General features: G+C 52.9%; 1 protein-coding gene across 1 annotated transcript; it reads left to right on the top strand.

Annotated features, from left to right (window-relative positions):
* The first annotated feature begins 1,659 nt into the window (after positions 1–1,659).
* LOC132484420 (cytochrome P450 2E1) lies at positions 1,660–11,864 on the top strand. The gene is made up of 9 exons (XM_060090960.1): positions 1,660–1,836; positions 2,752–2,911; positions 5,774–5,923; positions 6,218–6,378; positions 6,832–7,008; positions 8,038–8,179; positions 10,083–10,270; positions 10,774–10,915; positions 11,674–11,864. Exons 1-9 carry the CDS (start codon positions 1,660–1,662, stop codon positions 11,862–11,864), a joined length of 1,488 nt encoding a protein of 495 aa, XP_059946943.1.
* Positions 11,865–15,398: the final 3,534 nt, after the last annotated feature.

Raw genomic sequence — 15,398 nt, 5'->3', positions numbered from 1 at the left:
AAACTTTTATTCATTTTATGTAGAATTTTCAAATTGATGTCTTTACAGTTATGTATGGGCTTTTTGCCTTATTTTTCCAGTCTACATTTCCGAGGTTATATCCTGCCACAACCAATGGCATTTGATTGTCCCTCTTAGAGATTGTGGGTGGGTTTGTTATTGGCGGCGGCTCAAAGCAAAAGTAACCACCTAGAATAGTAGGGCCTGGCCCCAGACCACCCAGGCTGCACCCCTGTGAGGTCTAGTTTCACCTGCGCCTGCCCTTGGGCCCCTTTGCAGGACGCACACGCTCAGATAAGCTGCCAGATGTAGTTATTCTCGGCCAATGGGGGGGAGCAGAGGGCCTTCTCTGCCTCAAACGTCTGCTGTCCTCACGCCCGCCAGTCAGGGCTTGAATTGGAGCCCCAGGGAAGGCTGGCCCTGCCCAACCCTCAACACCAGCAAGAGGGACAAACCAAGAAGAAAAGTGCCGCGTGGACCTGGATGTCTGTCTGGCAGGCCTGGCAGGGTGGAAGAAGAGGGCAGAGGAGGGGGTCAAGGTGGCTCAGTCTCCATCCTGGGGAATGCGCCCTGCAGCCCCACACCAGCCCCTGGGAGGAAAGACCCGAGCCCACGCAAGTTGGCAGGGCCTGCAGCCCAGCAGCTCACGGGCACACAACAGGCCCGAGACTCCTGCCAAGGCCAACGCCCCTACATGGCACAATAAGTTAACAAGTCCAACACCAGTGACGTGGCTGCAGGTCTAGACACAGAAAAATCACACTGCTAGTAAACTGGGAGGGAAAGTGGGTTAGAATTCAGTATGTGGAATGCAGCCTCGGTTTTACATAGGTAAATATACAGAAGGTGATTTTTGTGCACCAAGATAAGACATTTTAAAACATAAAGTCTACCAAAATAGTTCATTGATTTAAACAAACACAATAAAAATCCTAATGTATTTTTTTAATTTGAAGAAATGATTCTAAACAGTGATTATCCCCTAATTTTCTACATTAAAAATGTAGTTAAGTTTTTCAAAATTGGTCAACTCTTTTCTTTTTCTTTCTTTTTTTTCTTCTACTGAATTTGCCAGTTGATTTGACAAAGTGGAATAAATGTCAGATGCTGAATTTTCCTTCTCTGGCCTATGAATTTGGCTGCTGGTGATTCAGTGCCACTGGGACTGCTCAGACAAACCTGCTCAGAGGTGAGACCTGGAGATCAGGCACTCTGCCATGGAGACTGTCAGCACATAATTGATGTTGCCTTACGTAAATCCTACCCCAAACAAACCCATGTAAACAGGACCGTACTCCTTCTTGTCCAACCAGTGTCAAAGGGAGGACAGGCCATCACCCCATGTTCTGATGTGTGGGTTGGTGGAGCTCCCCTGGATGCCAAGTTTACCGACATTGGTGCAGGTGTCAGTAGCCAGTGCTGGCAGAGCCCAGGCGTGGCCAGGTGGGTGTCTGGATGGAGTTCTAAGCGGCAAACACTGAAGGGATCAGCCTTTGAAATGATGGCCAACAGCAGCTAATAATAAACTAATATCTTGGTCCAGAGGAAAAGGAAGGTGACATTGGCTGGCTGGTCACCCTCCTTCTCAAGGATGCATTATAAAAGCTTTGCCTCTCCCCAGGAGCGTCCGCATGAGTCGGCAGATCCCCAGAAGGCACCATGGCCGCCCTGGGCATCATGGTCGCCCTGCTGGTGTGGATGGCCACCCTGCTGCTCATCTCCATCTGGAAACACATCTACAGCAACTGGAAACTGCCCCCTGGCCCTTTCCCACTGCCCATCGTTGGGAACATTTTCCAGTTGGAAATTAAGAATATTCCCAAATCCTTCACCAGGGTAAGAGAAATATTGTTGATTTGAGGGAGGAGCTTTCAGGAATTAGATGTAATATGTGTGCGTTCAATTCACTCTCAGACAAATTGTAATTCAATACCAGCTTGTTATGAATTAGCTGAATTACCAGTAGCACCCAAGGGTGATATTCAAAATATTTAGCTAGTGTTATTGCTTGGGGACGGAGCACAGTGGGCCTTGGCCATGGCTGGCCCCGAAGGCCCTCGCTTGAGCAAAGCGTTAACTGCCGTGCTGTCGTTGGGTGGCTTGGCCAGGGCAGTGTGGCCGGGGCTGCTGCTGTTTGCCACCGGGATGCAAGGAGGGACGCGCACTGAGACCAGACGCACTGGCTGCGTGTCGACCTGCAGCTCCCCGTAGACGCCAAAGAACAGGGGGAACGTGAAGTGTTTGACCCCCCACCCCCACCCCACAAATCCCACTACGCTAACAAATCTAAAAACGAAACGCGTTAATGAGTCTATTAAATGAGTTAATAAAAGAGCGCCACGGGGCACAGAGCCGCTCTGAAAGGCGTTGACGAGCTTCCGGCAGAGGAAGACGTGCTCGTGGGCCTCTGAACAGTATGGCTCCGGGGCCTCCAGTAGCGTCCTGGGGTCCGGGACCTTGACTGGGGACAGCAGACGCGGGGTGGTGGGGCGGATATGGGCAAAGGGGCCTCAGGGGGAACCAGAGGAATCGGCCCTCCCAGTTACTTGTTCCCCGGAGGGAGGGCAGCTAGGCACACCCAGGTGCGCCGTGCGCTGGATGCGCTCCCGGCAGAAGAAGCCTCTGGGGAGGTCTTCCCCAGATCACTCTGGGTTCTCCTGGCCAACAACAGCGACCCTGGGGGGCACTTTAAAGCGAGGCATCTTCCCCACGTCCGCGGTGGCTCACTCCCCGGCCTGGTGGTCTCCGCAGCTGGCAGAGCGTTTCGGCCCTGTGTTCACCCTGTACCTGGGCTCACGACGCTTCGTGGTCCTGCACGGCTACAAGGCCGTGAAGGAGGTCCTGCTTGACTACAGGAATGAGTTTTCTGGCAGAGGAGAAACCCCCGCGTTCCAGGTGCACCAGGACAAAGGTGTGTCCTACTTGGGGGGGGTGCATGTGGGGTGGGGGAAGATGTTGGGGGGAGGTACTGAAATAACAGTAACAACGTGCTAAAGACAGAAAGGTGAAGCGATCGCAGACAACTCAGGTGAAGGCTGGTGCATTCACCCACTCAGTCATTGCTCTGTGCCATTTGATGGACCCAGAGTGGACAAGACCTGGAGCACCCACCCTCCGACCATCAGGACAGACGTGTTCATGGAGAAATAGGACACAGGGAGCTGCTTCTGACGGCTGGGCCGGGCCTCCCCCCGCAGACCTTCCCGCCTCCCTGGGCCCTCAGTCTCCCCTGGGAGCTCTTTCCACTCACAGCTTCAACTACTCGTGGTGTTGGGGCTCCATCCACCGAGGGCCCCTCACCCACTATGGGCACCCTGCTTCTCCATCGAGGGGGCCTCCCGATGTCCTACCTGGGGCTGTTCTTAGACCAGGAAGGGGGTGTTGAGACCTCCCAGTGACCCCGTCTCCCCAGCCTCACTTCTTTCCTCTGCCCCTCCTCCCTCCGGTGTCTCCAGAGCCCCGAGTTCCCCTCCTGCAGGTGGAGGAGGCCTGGGCGGGGCAGGGGTGGGGTGGGGTCTAACTGGTCTTTATCTGAGTGTTTTCCAGACTCCTGACTTCAGACTCCATCTTCCGCGTCTCCAAGGAGGTCCTGGAGCCTGGGTGGGGGCGCCCCTCCCCCACCTCTCATCTCTGAAAGCTCCCTGCCCCACCTGCTGTCCTCCGACCTCACCTGTTTGGCCTTTATCGTTTGCTCACTGGTGTTTGAGATCCAAAGCAGATGAGAAGGAAACAGTGTCCCACCAACCCAGCAAAACTTGGAAGCCTCTAGCTCTTCCTGAGTCAACTTTGGTGATGAGCCTCTAGAAAACTTTTATTCATTTTATGTAGAATTTTCAAATTGATGTGTTTACAGTTGTGTACGGGCTTCTTGCCTTATTTTTCCAGTCGACATTTCTGAGGTTATGTCCTGCCACAACCAATGGCATTTGATTGTCCCTCTTAGATATTGTGGGTGGGTTTGTTATTGGCGGCGGCTCAAAGCAAAATTAACCACCCTAATCTTTGTCATTAACACAAGAGGAGACTAACTGGAGGAGGGACCCAGGAGGGCAGGAGTTCTGGGGTCAAGGAGCTCCATCCTGGCTCTGGGGACCCTTTACCTGCCAGCCCTGGTCCGAGTCCTGGGCCCCTGAGAGCAGTCAGGCAGGGGCCGGCATCCACATCCTGCAGGTGGGACACGAGGGGCTTGCCTGCCTCCTGCCCGAGGGCTCCAAGGTGCTGTTTCTGTACGTCCCACACGGCCCAGGGCTGCCCCTGGACCTCAGCCAGGCCCTGGACCGTCCCCAGGAATAATGATGTGGACGTTGGAGATTACCATCGTGCGGGGCAGCGGCTGTGTATTAAGGTGCCGAGGGGGCCGCGCCCGTCCTTTCAGTGAGTCTTCACAGAGCTCTGGGAGAAGAGATTTGTTGCCCCGCTTCAGCCTGTTTGGATCCCAAACGATGGCGCGCCTCTGGGTTCTGTCTCTTCCTCCTTCTCTGTGTCTCTCTGACTCTGTCTCTTTCGCTCTCCGTCTCCATCTCTGTCTGTCTCTCTCTGTCTCTTCTCACAGTTTTCCGTGTCTTCCATCTGTTCTGTCTACACAGTTCTCGCCGGAACATTTTAAAATCACCTGCGCCTCTGCCCCTCCCTCCCCAACCACCTCTTCCCCTCATCACATGCCGTGCAGGGTGGTCCCCCAGCATCTCTCCTCCTGCCCTCCTTCTGGCTTCTCTGGTCCTCAGGGCTAGGGGCACAGCCTCTGTTCTGTCCTCTGGCCTCCTCAGCACACACTCCCTGGTCCCTGCTGCCCCTTGCTTGTCCGCCCTGTGTCCTGGGTCAGTAACTTGGAAGGCTGGAGCTGCCCGAGGCCTGGCCGGGCTGATGGCATAGACACCCGCGAGTTTGGACCATCCCTCCCCTAGGTTCCCTCTTGGGCTGCTGTGCCATGTACCCAGCATCCACTTGGCCCGTTATGCAATGTCCCACAGGAATCAGCACCAGGACACCTGAACACAGGACCCTGAACTCAGTGTCACCTGTGCTTTTAACCTGGTGAACGGCACCTGTAAATGGGTCTCCTCGGTGCCCACACACCCATCAGTGGTCATGCTGTCCATCCCCGGGCTTGACTCCATGGCAGCCTCCTTGGGTCACATCCCTCTGCTCCCACCCCTGCCTTGTGCTTCCCCTGCAGGCCGTCCAGGTGTCCTTTTGGGGTAGAATGAAGCCCTCCTCTGCTATACCTCTCAGGTCCGGCCAGACTTCCTTCTGGAATGTCCGGGGCCATGGCTTTCCTCAGGCCTCCACATGCAGGAGGGAACCAGATCAAGATCTTCCCGGATCCAGAGGTCTCTGTGGTCCGGGGGCCCTGTGACCTCAGATTTTAGTAAGAACTTGCTGTGAAGCCACGGAGTGCGAGCTGAGGTGTCTATAGTGTGAGGGTAAAAAATCATTGGAAACAGAATGGCTTCAAGGAAATTCGTCAGTAAACAGGAAAGAGGCAGAGGTTTTTCTCAGTGGTCAGGTGTGGTTTCCCTCCTGTGGGGAGGACACAAGGCAGAGTGGGGAAAGCAAGCAGGCTGGTGGTTGCAGAGCTTACAGGGGCAACGGAGAGAGCCAGCCGACCCCAACGGCTTCTCTCCAAACCCAAGCATCTGTCACTGCGCCGGTCAGTGCGGCCCCTCGGTCCCTCCCACGCAGAGCAGAGCAGATCGCCGGGCGCCCATCACTCCTGCCCCTTTCTCCTGAGAGGAGAGTCTGCAGTGACAGCCTGCTGCTCCCTCTTCCTTAGGGATTATTTTCAATAATGGACCGACCTGGCAGGACACCCGGCGGTTCTCCCTGACCACACTCCGTGACTTCGGGATGGGGAAACAGGGCAATGAGCAGCGGATCCAGAGGGAGGCCCAGGTCCTGCTGGGGGCGCTCCGGAAGACCCATGGTGCGTACAGCCTGGCCTGGGCCCCACGGCCCCTGACGACAAGGCAGCTCCCCATGTTAGCCCCAGACACCACTTCACAAGCCAGTTTCCTCTGTAACCCAGGGAGCGGGCGTGGTCATCGAGGGTGCAGCTGGTGTGTCCTGAATAACTGAGAAGTGGAGAAAACCCGAGTGGCTCACAGTCACCACCTCCCGAGAATTCTCCCAGTCCTAGGGTGTCTCTTCACAAGCCCTGGAAACGGCCCTCCTGCCACACCCACGAGCGAAGCACTCTGATGGCTCCCCTGTTTTCCAGGCCAGCCCTTCGACCCCACCTTTGTCATCGGCTTCGCGCCCTACAACGTCATCTCCGACATCCTCTTCCACAAACGCTTTGACTACAATGACAAGGCGGCTCTGAAGATGCTGAGTCTGTTCAATGAGAACTTCTACCTGCTCAGTACCCCCTGGATCCAGGTGAAGCACGTTCCTCCCTCTTGCCTGGTCTGCACCCGGCTTCAGTCGAGGGTTTACAGCAGGGAAAGGATAAGAAGGGGCACTTGTGTGTGGACAGACAGACACACAAGACTAGAGAGCCTGAACACTCCTTCTGGACACTTCCATGGGGCCCACCTTTCCCCCTTGCTAACCTCAGGACACTTAACCATTTCACTCTTTAAAATGAGTCCTCACCGGACACACGGTACCTCTGCCTATGTGCTCACATTCCCACCACGGAACTCACACGACCTCGTAGAGTGGTGCCCAGAAAGATACTTTCAGCCAAAATATTCTAAATAATACAATAGTGACAGCCATAAATTCAGGTTTGGAGAAGGTTGCCAGCCTAGTACGCCAAATGCTATTGCATCCAGAAAAAATATATATATATAGTAAGAAAATTCTCTCCCTCCCTCACTCTCTCTCTAGCTTTATAATAATTTCCCAGGCTACATACGTTACCTGCCTGGAAGCCATAGAAAACTAATGAAAAATGTGTCTGAAATAAAAGAGTATGCTCTAGAAGGAGTGAAGGACCACCAGAAGTCGCTGGAGCCCAGCTGCCCCCGAGACTTCACTGACACCATGCTGATGGAAATGCAGAAGGTACCCTCACAGCTTGCAGCTTCCAGACCAGGCGGAGCTGAGCCCTCAGCCATTAGGAGATGGGTTTTTGGGGGCAGGGTGCATTTTTCAGATTTATATTATGACCTGCACTGCAGTGTCCACACTGCCCACATTGTGTACATTCTGATGCTCTTAGTTTTATACAAATACACTGGCTTGAGTGTGACCACCACATGTCGACACACAGCCAGCCTGCCTGGCCGCCCTATGCTCCACTGTACTGTCCACTGTGCCGGCCAACAGGATGGCCTTTCTTGGGGAAGCCATCAGGGGCTGTGGGACTGGGTGAGTGGGACCCTCACGTTGGCTTCCTCCAGCCCAGCCTCTTAACCGCTTCTGATCAACTGACTAATGACCACATCTCACCTGGGGAGAGGCCCTCAGTGTTCCTCAGCAGCACATAACCCCCACATCGTGCACGAACTCAAGGGGGCCCAGGCCTTCCCAGCACCACCTCTCTGGCACCCCTCTGGGTCACCCACCCAAATCAGTCAAGCTTCTCTTCTTTCCTTGGCATCACATATGGCTCTAGAGCCACACACCTGGTTTCCTGGAAGACTTCCCTGGGTGTCTGAGAGTCTCCTCTATCACTTGGGCCTCCTCCCACCCCTCCCACCTCCCACCCTATGCCCAGCTCCCCTGTGACCTTCCTGCCTCCTGGGACCTAAGGCAGCGGCCGTGGGGCGGAATGAGGCCGAGGGCAGCCCTGCAGAGGCCCCACAGCTCAGCCCTGAGCTGCTGGAGGTTGTGGCACAGGGCCAGGGAGGGCCCCGCCCCCAGGAGGGCCCTCGGTGCCATAGAAGGAGCACGGACCCCACGGCCAGGTGAGGGCACAGTCCCACCCGTGGTCGGTTTTCTGGGAGCCTCTGTTCCCTAGCCTTGCAATGGAGACGATGGTGTCTGTGCAGGACGGGCCCCCTGTGGAGCTGGCGGGGCTGCCAGGAGCTCTTCTGCTGAGGGACACAGGGTCTCTTTCTCATCCACCTGAAGACCTTCCTCACATTGCAGGAAAAACACAGTACAGACCCCGTGTACACCTTGGAAAACATTGCTGTGACCGTGGCTGATCTGCTCTTTGCAGGGACAGAGACCACCAGCACCACCCTGAGATACGGGCTCCTGATTCTCATGAAATACCCGGAGGTCGAAGGTAGGACAAGTGACAGGCAAGGACACTGGATCATGTGGCCGTCGCACCTGCACGGTCAGCCTGGAGCATTTAGGCTTCAGCTTCCCGTCGGCAAAACGGGGACTGGCACTGCTTGTTAACCCTTGCAGCTGCGACACTGGGATCGCTGGATGAATGCTTTAGGGGAAGCGTTCTTGTACATGACAGGCCCCGGCACTCAGCCCTCCCACACCCACTGACAAAGCCCAGGTTGCAGGAAGAAAGCCCAGTGGAGAAATGCCATATGCTCTCTGCATCCACTCCAGGCCATGATCTGTTTATGACAGAGAAAAAATGTGCACATCGCCCCTGAGTCAGACCCAGCCTTCCAGGCAGAGCTGAGAGGGAGGAGGGGGCAGGAGCAAGGCCTCCTGGCATGTCTCACCCGACTGGAAGAGTGGGCCTCAGAGGAGGAACCCCAGGAAAAGCACCGCAAGTCTGCCTGCTGCCCTGGACCCAGCCTTCCCTCCCGGGGCTCCTCCCCAGCACTGGACCGGGTGGGACCCAGGGTGGATCAGGCATGGCTTTGGGGGCCGCATGCACAGAGCACGAGGTGCTAGAATCACCCACATGGGCCAGTGGAGGCGATGTGAGCAACACCATATATCCACAGGCCAATCGGTGCCAACCTCCAAGGAAAGAGGAGGTAAAGGAGCCGTCGCCTGGGGCCAGGGTGCCCTCCCCGGCGGTGCTCAGGCCTGGAGCCCCCGCCCTTCACTGGGCTGGGCACAGAGCTGGGGTGGGGGGGTCCCCACAGCAAGGAGCTCCTCACGACTTGAGCCATGCTGGCTGCTGCTAATGATGATAATTTGGCTCCTGCTGTGTGCCGGGTATGGGGATTCGCCCTTTAATACACTGTATTCTTGAGGGCTGATGGAAAGGGCATGAGGTTATTTCCCGTAGGAATGTGTATATGTGACCTGTCCAGGGTCAGACCTGGTCCGACTCCAAAGCCTTTGCTTTTCTACCTGACAGAAAGGTGAGGCGAAAGAGCCGGAGGTCCAGGGAGCGAAGGCTCCACGCATCTGTGGCAGTTCTGAGGGAACTTCTGACCACTCTGTACTAGGGGAGCCACAGACTCCAAGGCTGTTTTAATTATGGACTATGAGGAATTTCCAATGCAGAGAAAAAGACAGAAAGTAAATATGACTGACACCCACACATCCATTGCCAAATTTAACATGTGTTGACATTTTTCAGTCCTGGCTCAGAGCTCTTGGAAGGAAAGCAGGTTGCCGAGCCAGCCCAGGCCCCTCCTCGCCTCCCTGCCTTCCACCCACCCCAAACTCCACAGTATCCCTGGACTGCTATGTGAGATCCCTGTGCATTACTTCTTATATTTACCATCTAGTAGATATCAGCATACCATCCATCTTGTTACATGTGTTTAAAATTGTTACTTGGTCACCATGATGCAGGGGCTTTGCAGTTCACTCAACAGATTACAAGGCCCATGGGCAACCTCAAACCCAGAGAGGCCAAGCAACTGCCAGAGGCTGCTCAGGAGCACAGTGTGCATGTAGTTTCCGGTCTCCATTCGCCTCCATACTCCTTACAAGCCTGCAACAAACCAGCCTGGGGTAACCATTAACACAGAGCTTCCCTCCAACTAGAGATCCCCAAGACCCTTTCTTATTCTCTACTCCTGGCATGAAGACCAGAACGGGACTAGCCATGACCAGCTAAGGTAATGGAGGCCATAAATAAACAGCTGCATAAATGCTGTAGACGGTCCCTAACCTCGCTGAGCCCTGTTCTTACTGACGCGTGTAGATGAATTATCCAATAATCCAAAGCTCCATGAGCATCTACTGGGTATATGGATGGGAGCATGAATGTGTCGCCAGCCTGGACTCACGCATTTATTCCATGCATATCTTGGCAGAGAAACTTCATGAAGAAATTGACAGGGTGATTGGGCCAAGCCGAATCCCTGCCATCAAGGACAGGCTGGATATGCCCTACCTGGATGCCGTGGTGCATGAGATTCAGCGATTCATTGACATCATTCCCTCCAACCTGTCCCACGAAGCAACCCGGGACACAGTGTTCAGAGGATACGTCATCCCCAAGGTCAGATGTGAGCCTGCAGTGCATCCCTGAGCACCACCCTGCAGATCAGCCGCCTGCCAGGGAACAGGACGGGGACCGAGGACACCTCCTCTTGGCAGATGCGGCTGAACACTGGGGGCTGGGCCAGCATCCCTACCCTGCAGAGTGCTGCTCCCCCAGCAGGCCTTGTGGGGACCTGGTGACCACAGAAAGGGAGGCAATCTGGGAAAGGGGCTCCTCAGACGGTGCCTGGGGTTGAGGTGTGTTCCAGCAGCAGAAACAGACAACAACAGTAACATCCAGCCCTGGATGAGTAGGTCCGAGGAGCTACTTCCCTGAAAAGATGAGAGCTGTCATTGTCATTTGGTCGTGGCCTCCACCTGCTCTCTGTCTGCCCTCAGGCCAACACCTCCCCGGGTTGGGAACATACCATCGTGTCCAACGTAAAATTCAACTGCTGGCTCCCAGGCGAAAGCCTGTGTTGTGTTAACTTGACTGACCAAGGCAGCCTCTGTTCCTTCCAGGGCACAGTCATAATTCCGACACTGGACTCCCTCTTGTATGACAGCCAAGAATTCCCTGAACCAGAGAAGTTTAAGCCAGAGCACTTTCTGAATGAAAATGGAAAGTTCAAGTACAGTGACCATTTCAAGCCATTTTCCACAGGTAAGAAGAGGTCATGTGTAGCACCTTCCCTGGGGATTGTCCCTAATTCCTGCTGTTCCATGTGTGATCAGCATCGTGCCCCTGATTTCTGTCCGCAACATGACCCAAGTGTGTTCTTCCCTGTTCAGAGAGGTTAACTGACATCTTCTCACCAGAAGTCCTGGGAATGAGTTGAGACGAGTTCTTTTTTCCTTAGATACTTCACTTCATTCAGTGCTAAAACTCTTCATTTAATAGAACTTAGTGAAAATCTTTCAAAACTATATTACCTGACTCTCCATAATTTTAAACAAGGGTTACTAAGCAAATTTTAACGTTCGGTTACCTGGACTCATCATAGGACCATCTAACCTTTCCAGCCCTTGGCTGCCTTTCCAGGGCCTGCCCTTGGTGTGGGTATGATGGAAGACCTGAAACCAACTCGATAACTTTAACACCAACACGAGGGCTTTGGCTTCCACCTGGGGCCGCTCTTCTTTCCTGTAGGACATCAGGCTGAGCACGGGGCAGAGCCCATTCTCCCAACCTAACACAGGTTCATGCACCTGAGTCCTGGTGGTTGAGGCTGTGTGAAGGCTGGTCCCTGAGCCCACCTGTCGCTGATACCCTTACACTGAAATCCACTCTGGGCTCCCTTTCAACAGGCAGACGGGGGTCAATTCTGCTTCGGGTGGCTGTTGACGCACAGTCTCCTCCCACCCAGCTCTGCCCCTGCTGTCTCGCCCAGGGCGGGGTCTTAGTGCTGTTGTCCCCTCCAGGAAAGCGGGTGTGTGTTGGAGAAGGCCTGGCTCGCATGGAACTGTTCCTGCTCTTGGCCTCCATCCTGCAGCACTTTAACTTGAAGTCGCTAGTAGACACCATGGATATCGACCTCAGCCCCATCGCAATTGGGTTTGCCAAGGTCCCCCCCCATTACAAACTCTGTGTCATTCCCCGCTCACAAGTGTGAGGCACACGTTCTCTGTAGACCGCGGGTCCCTTGATGCTGGCCTGGAGGCCTCCTGCTTCCCTGCACCCCCTCAGCAAGGCTAGCCAGGGCTCCACAGGGAACCAACTGGGCCAGAGAGGCTGCTTTCCAGGCCAAGCACGTTCTTCAGATAGAATTTGAAACAAAGTCCATAAAAGATTGTGTCAAACTAATTAAAGTAATTAAAGCAAACTATGACTTAGTTTGTGTTGGAGTTCCTAGAAACCATGAGAAGTAAGAACATATCAGTGTAGGTTAAACTAAACTCTTCTGCGAAAGTAGAGCTACCCAGTCACCAGAGTCAGCATCTCCTGTAAAGGACTCACAAAAAGGAGTACAGACACTATTTTGCTGTTTGGAAAAAATAAAAATAATATACCTTCGGAGGATTTGTTAGCCATGTCCTGAATGTGTCCCCTGACATCCTTCCCTAGGATGTGAAGTCATTCCTTTGGGCTCACTAATAGCGTTATCCTGTGCTATATTTTAAGATTAAAATATGTCTGAAAAGTCAGCATAGAGATCTCTTCTTATCTCTTAAGTCTTTGTGCCTGGAAGGGGAACTCATAAGGATATGGGGACCCTAGTGCAGAATGAGGCAGAAACGAGGAAATCATTAATCAGCTCTGTGAACTAAACCTCAATGTTGTGAAACAGAAGAAGAATTTGGGACAAGAACCCTGTTCCCACCCAGAGGGCACACACCAGGAAACCCACTGTATGCCCAGACTTCCTGCTTTGACTTCCCCGTCAGTAAAATGGGCATGTCAGCAGCCCCTCTCCACAGCATAGAGTGTGAGGGCTGAACGGGTAAGATGCAGAGCTTTGGAACACTGTGCAGCATATAAGCCCCATGTTCCTTAGTAAAGTGAGTAAGTTTTCACAGCCAGCAGTGCAGCATCTTCCAGCTCTCACTGACCTTCCTGCTTCTCACTTATAAGGTCCTGTGATAACATCGAGCTCACACAGGTAACCCTGGAATCCCTCCCCTTCTCAGGATCCTTACCCTATCACATATTCAAAGTCCCATCTACCATGTTAGGTAACATTCACAGATTAGAAAGAAGGAAGGGGTGTCAGGTCCCAAGCAAATCCAAAACCTAGCAGAGCAAATGACAAGACCTTAAAGCCTGAGAATGATCCTCTTTGGATCATTGAAAGTCAGGCCATACTTGCAGTTCATTTTATAAGCCAAGCATCCCCCGATATCAGACAAAAATTGCAAAAACTAGAACAGGGCCCGCAAACTCCACTCTTTGTCCTACTTGACACGGCCTTTAAGATCTTCAGCGACAGGGAGGAAATTTCCAGGAATGGGCGAGAAGTAAGAGAGGAGGAAAAATTAAAGCGACTCGCTCAATACATGGCCGTTGCCATTGCTCAGTCCCCCACAACAGGGACCTACAGGAATCCCCTCTCCTTCTCAAAGACCACCGCTGACCTACTACCAGTGCAGTCAGCAGGGGCACACTGTCAGGAAATGCTGCACCCTGCCACCCCATACCCCATGCCCTTACTGTCACCAAAAGGGCCATTGGAAAAGGAGTTGTCCCTTCCGTCCTCAAGCGGGTAGGCCAACAGCATGACCACCCAACTTCCAGGGTATTTTGGGTCCCGGCCCCCTGGGCCAAAGTCAAGGCCAATTTTCCCTGTCGGTGGTAAGTGACCATCAGGAAGAAGAAGCGGACTGTGCTCTGGATCTGGGGCTCCTGGATGCGGACGACTTAAGGTGCCTGGGGCTCAACCTCCAGGCCCCTATGTTCTCCATAAGACTGGAGGAGCCCCGGGTAACCCTGGATGTGGCAGGGGCTACTATCAGTGTCTGATTGACACTGGGGCTACTTATTCAGCTCTGACCTCCTTCTCTGGTCCCATTCCTCGATCCTCCTAACAGGGATAGACGGACAACCCTCTTATGGCCATTTTACACCTCCCTTACCCTGTCTCTTGAAAATACTTTATTCACACACTGTTTCCTAGTCCTCCTGGCCTGTCCTACACCTGTTAGGCTGGGACCTTTTAACAAAACTTAAAGCGACTTTATCATTTACACCAGTAAATATGGCCTTAACAGCCACCACGAAGACTACTCTAGCTAAAGTCCACCCCATCCCCAAGTTGTCCCTAACAGAACCACAATTTTTGGTTCCAACCCTCAAATATTAAGCAAGAAGACTGCAAAAAACTCAAGATACCTGAGGATTATGACATTGGGTGGAAACTTACTATTCCTTCTTTCAACTGGGCTTATAACTTTTCCTCTCATCCCTCAAAGGTTGTTTGCCTCTCTCCTTTAGCTGGAATGACTTTAGCTACTACCTGTGAGGGCATAGAACATTCCCGCACCCATTTAGGAAAACCCTACTTCAACATCACTTTAGACGTCTGCCTAGCCCCTACAAATCGCACCTATTTCCTTTGTGGATCCAATGCCTATTTATGCCTTCCAGCCAACTGGATGGGGACCTGTACCCTTGCATACATTATTCCTAATATTACCCTTATAAATGACAGCATCCCACTTCCCTTATACTCTCAATCACGTAAACAAAAGCGGGCAGCCCTCACTGTAATATCAGTCCTAGAGATTATCATTGGGATAGAAACAGGCTCATCTGGACTTTTAAACTTTATTTTCACTGCCCGACAGCTTTTTCTTGAACTTACACAACAGATTGACTACCCAGCAGCTCAAATTAACACTCTACAAGAACAAATAAATTCTCTAGCAGCAGTGGTTTTACAGAATAGGAGAGCTTTATACTTACCAACGGCTAAACAAGGTGGGACCTGTGCAATGTTAAAGGAGGATTGCTGTTTTTTTGTCAACCATTTGGGCAAAATTCAAACTAAACTTCGGAATATTATCGAAACAGCTAAAGGGTTTTATATGAAGGGAGCCTCAGAGGGATTCGACTGGTGGGATTTCAAGACTAATATCTGGTCCTGGTTCTCTTGGCTAACTCCTTTTCTAGGTCCTATAGCAGCCTTCCTACTCTATTTATCTTCAGGCCATGCATTTTTAACTTCCTTGCTAAGTTTGTCTCTTCTAGAATACAACAAATGAACCTCCAGACGGTAAGGTGACAAGAATACCGGCCAGTCAACACCCAGACAACACTTGAACAAGCCTCCATCACATTCCATGGAGCCCCCACCCCCTCTCTAGGAATACTCTGACAGAGAGCAGGCATCAGGAACCCAGGGCCCCTACGACGCCCCTGCCTCTTCTCCTAACAAAAAGGGTTCCCGAACGCCTGAGAAGGAGCTAGGCAGATAGGTAGACATGAGCAGGGTGTCCAACAGGGCCAAAGGATTGTCCCTATAAATAAAGAGAGGGGGAAATTTGGCGCTCCAAGGACAAAGAACAAGATAAACTCTAAGGGCCAGCATTGCCAGAACAAAGGGTTACAGGACTTTTATCACTATGTCACATTGCGACCATTGCAATGTCCCAGAGCCCTCCCAAGCAGCATGCCCTGTCCCTTTCCCATCCACACCGCCTGCCTTGAACTC

Source organism: Mesoplodon densirostris, chromosome 1, assembly GCF_025265405.1.
Source record: "Mesoplodon densirostris isolate mMesDen1 chromosome 1, mMesDen1 primary haplotype, whole genome shotgun sequence".
Classification (NCBI taxonomy): domain Eukaryota; kingdom Metazoa; phylum Chordata; class Mammalia; order Artiodactyla; family Ziphiidae; genus Mesoplodon; species Mesoplodon densirostris.
The sequence above is the reverse complement of the archived record's forward strand: the minus strand, read 5'-3'. Positions and strand labels throughout refer to the sequence as shown.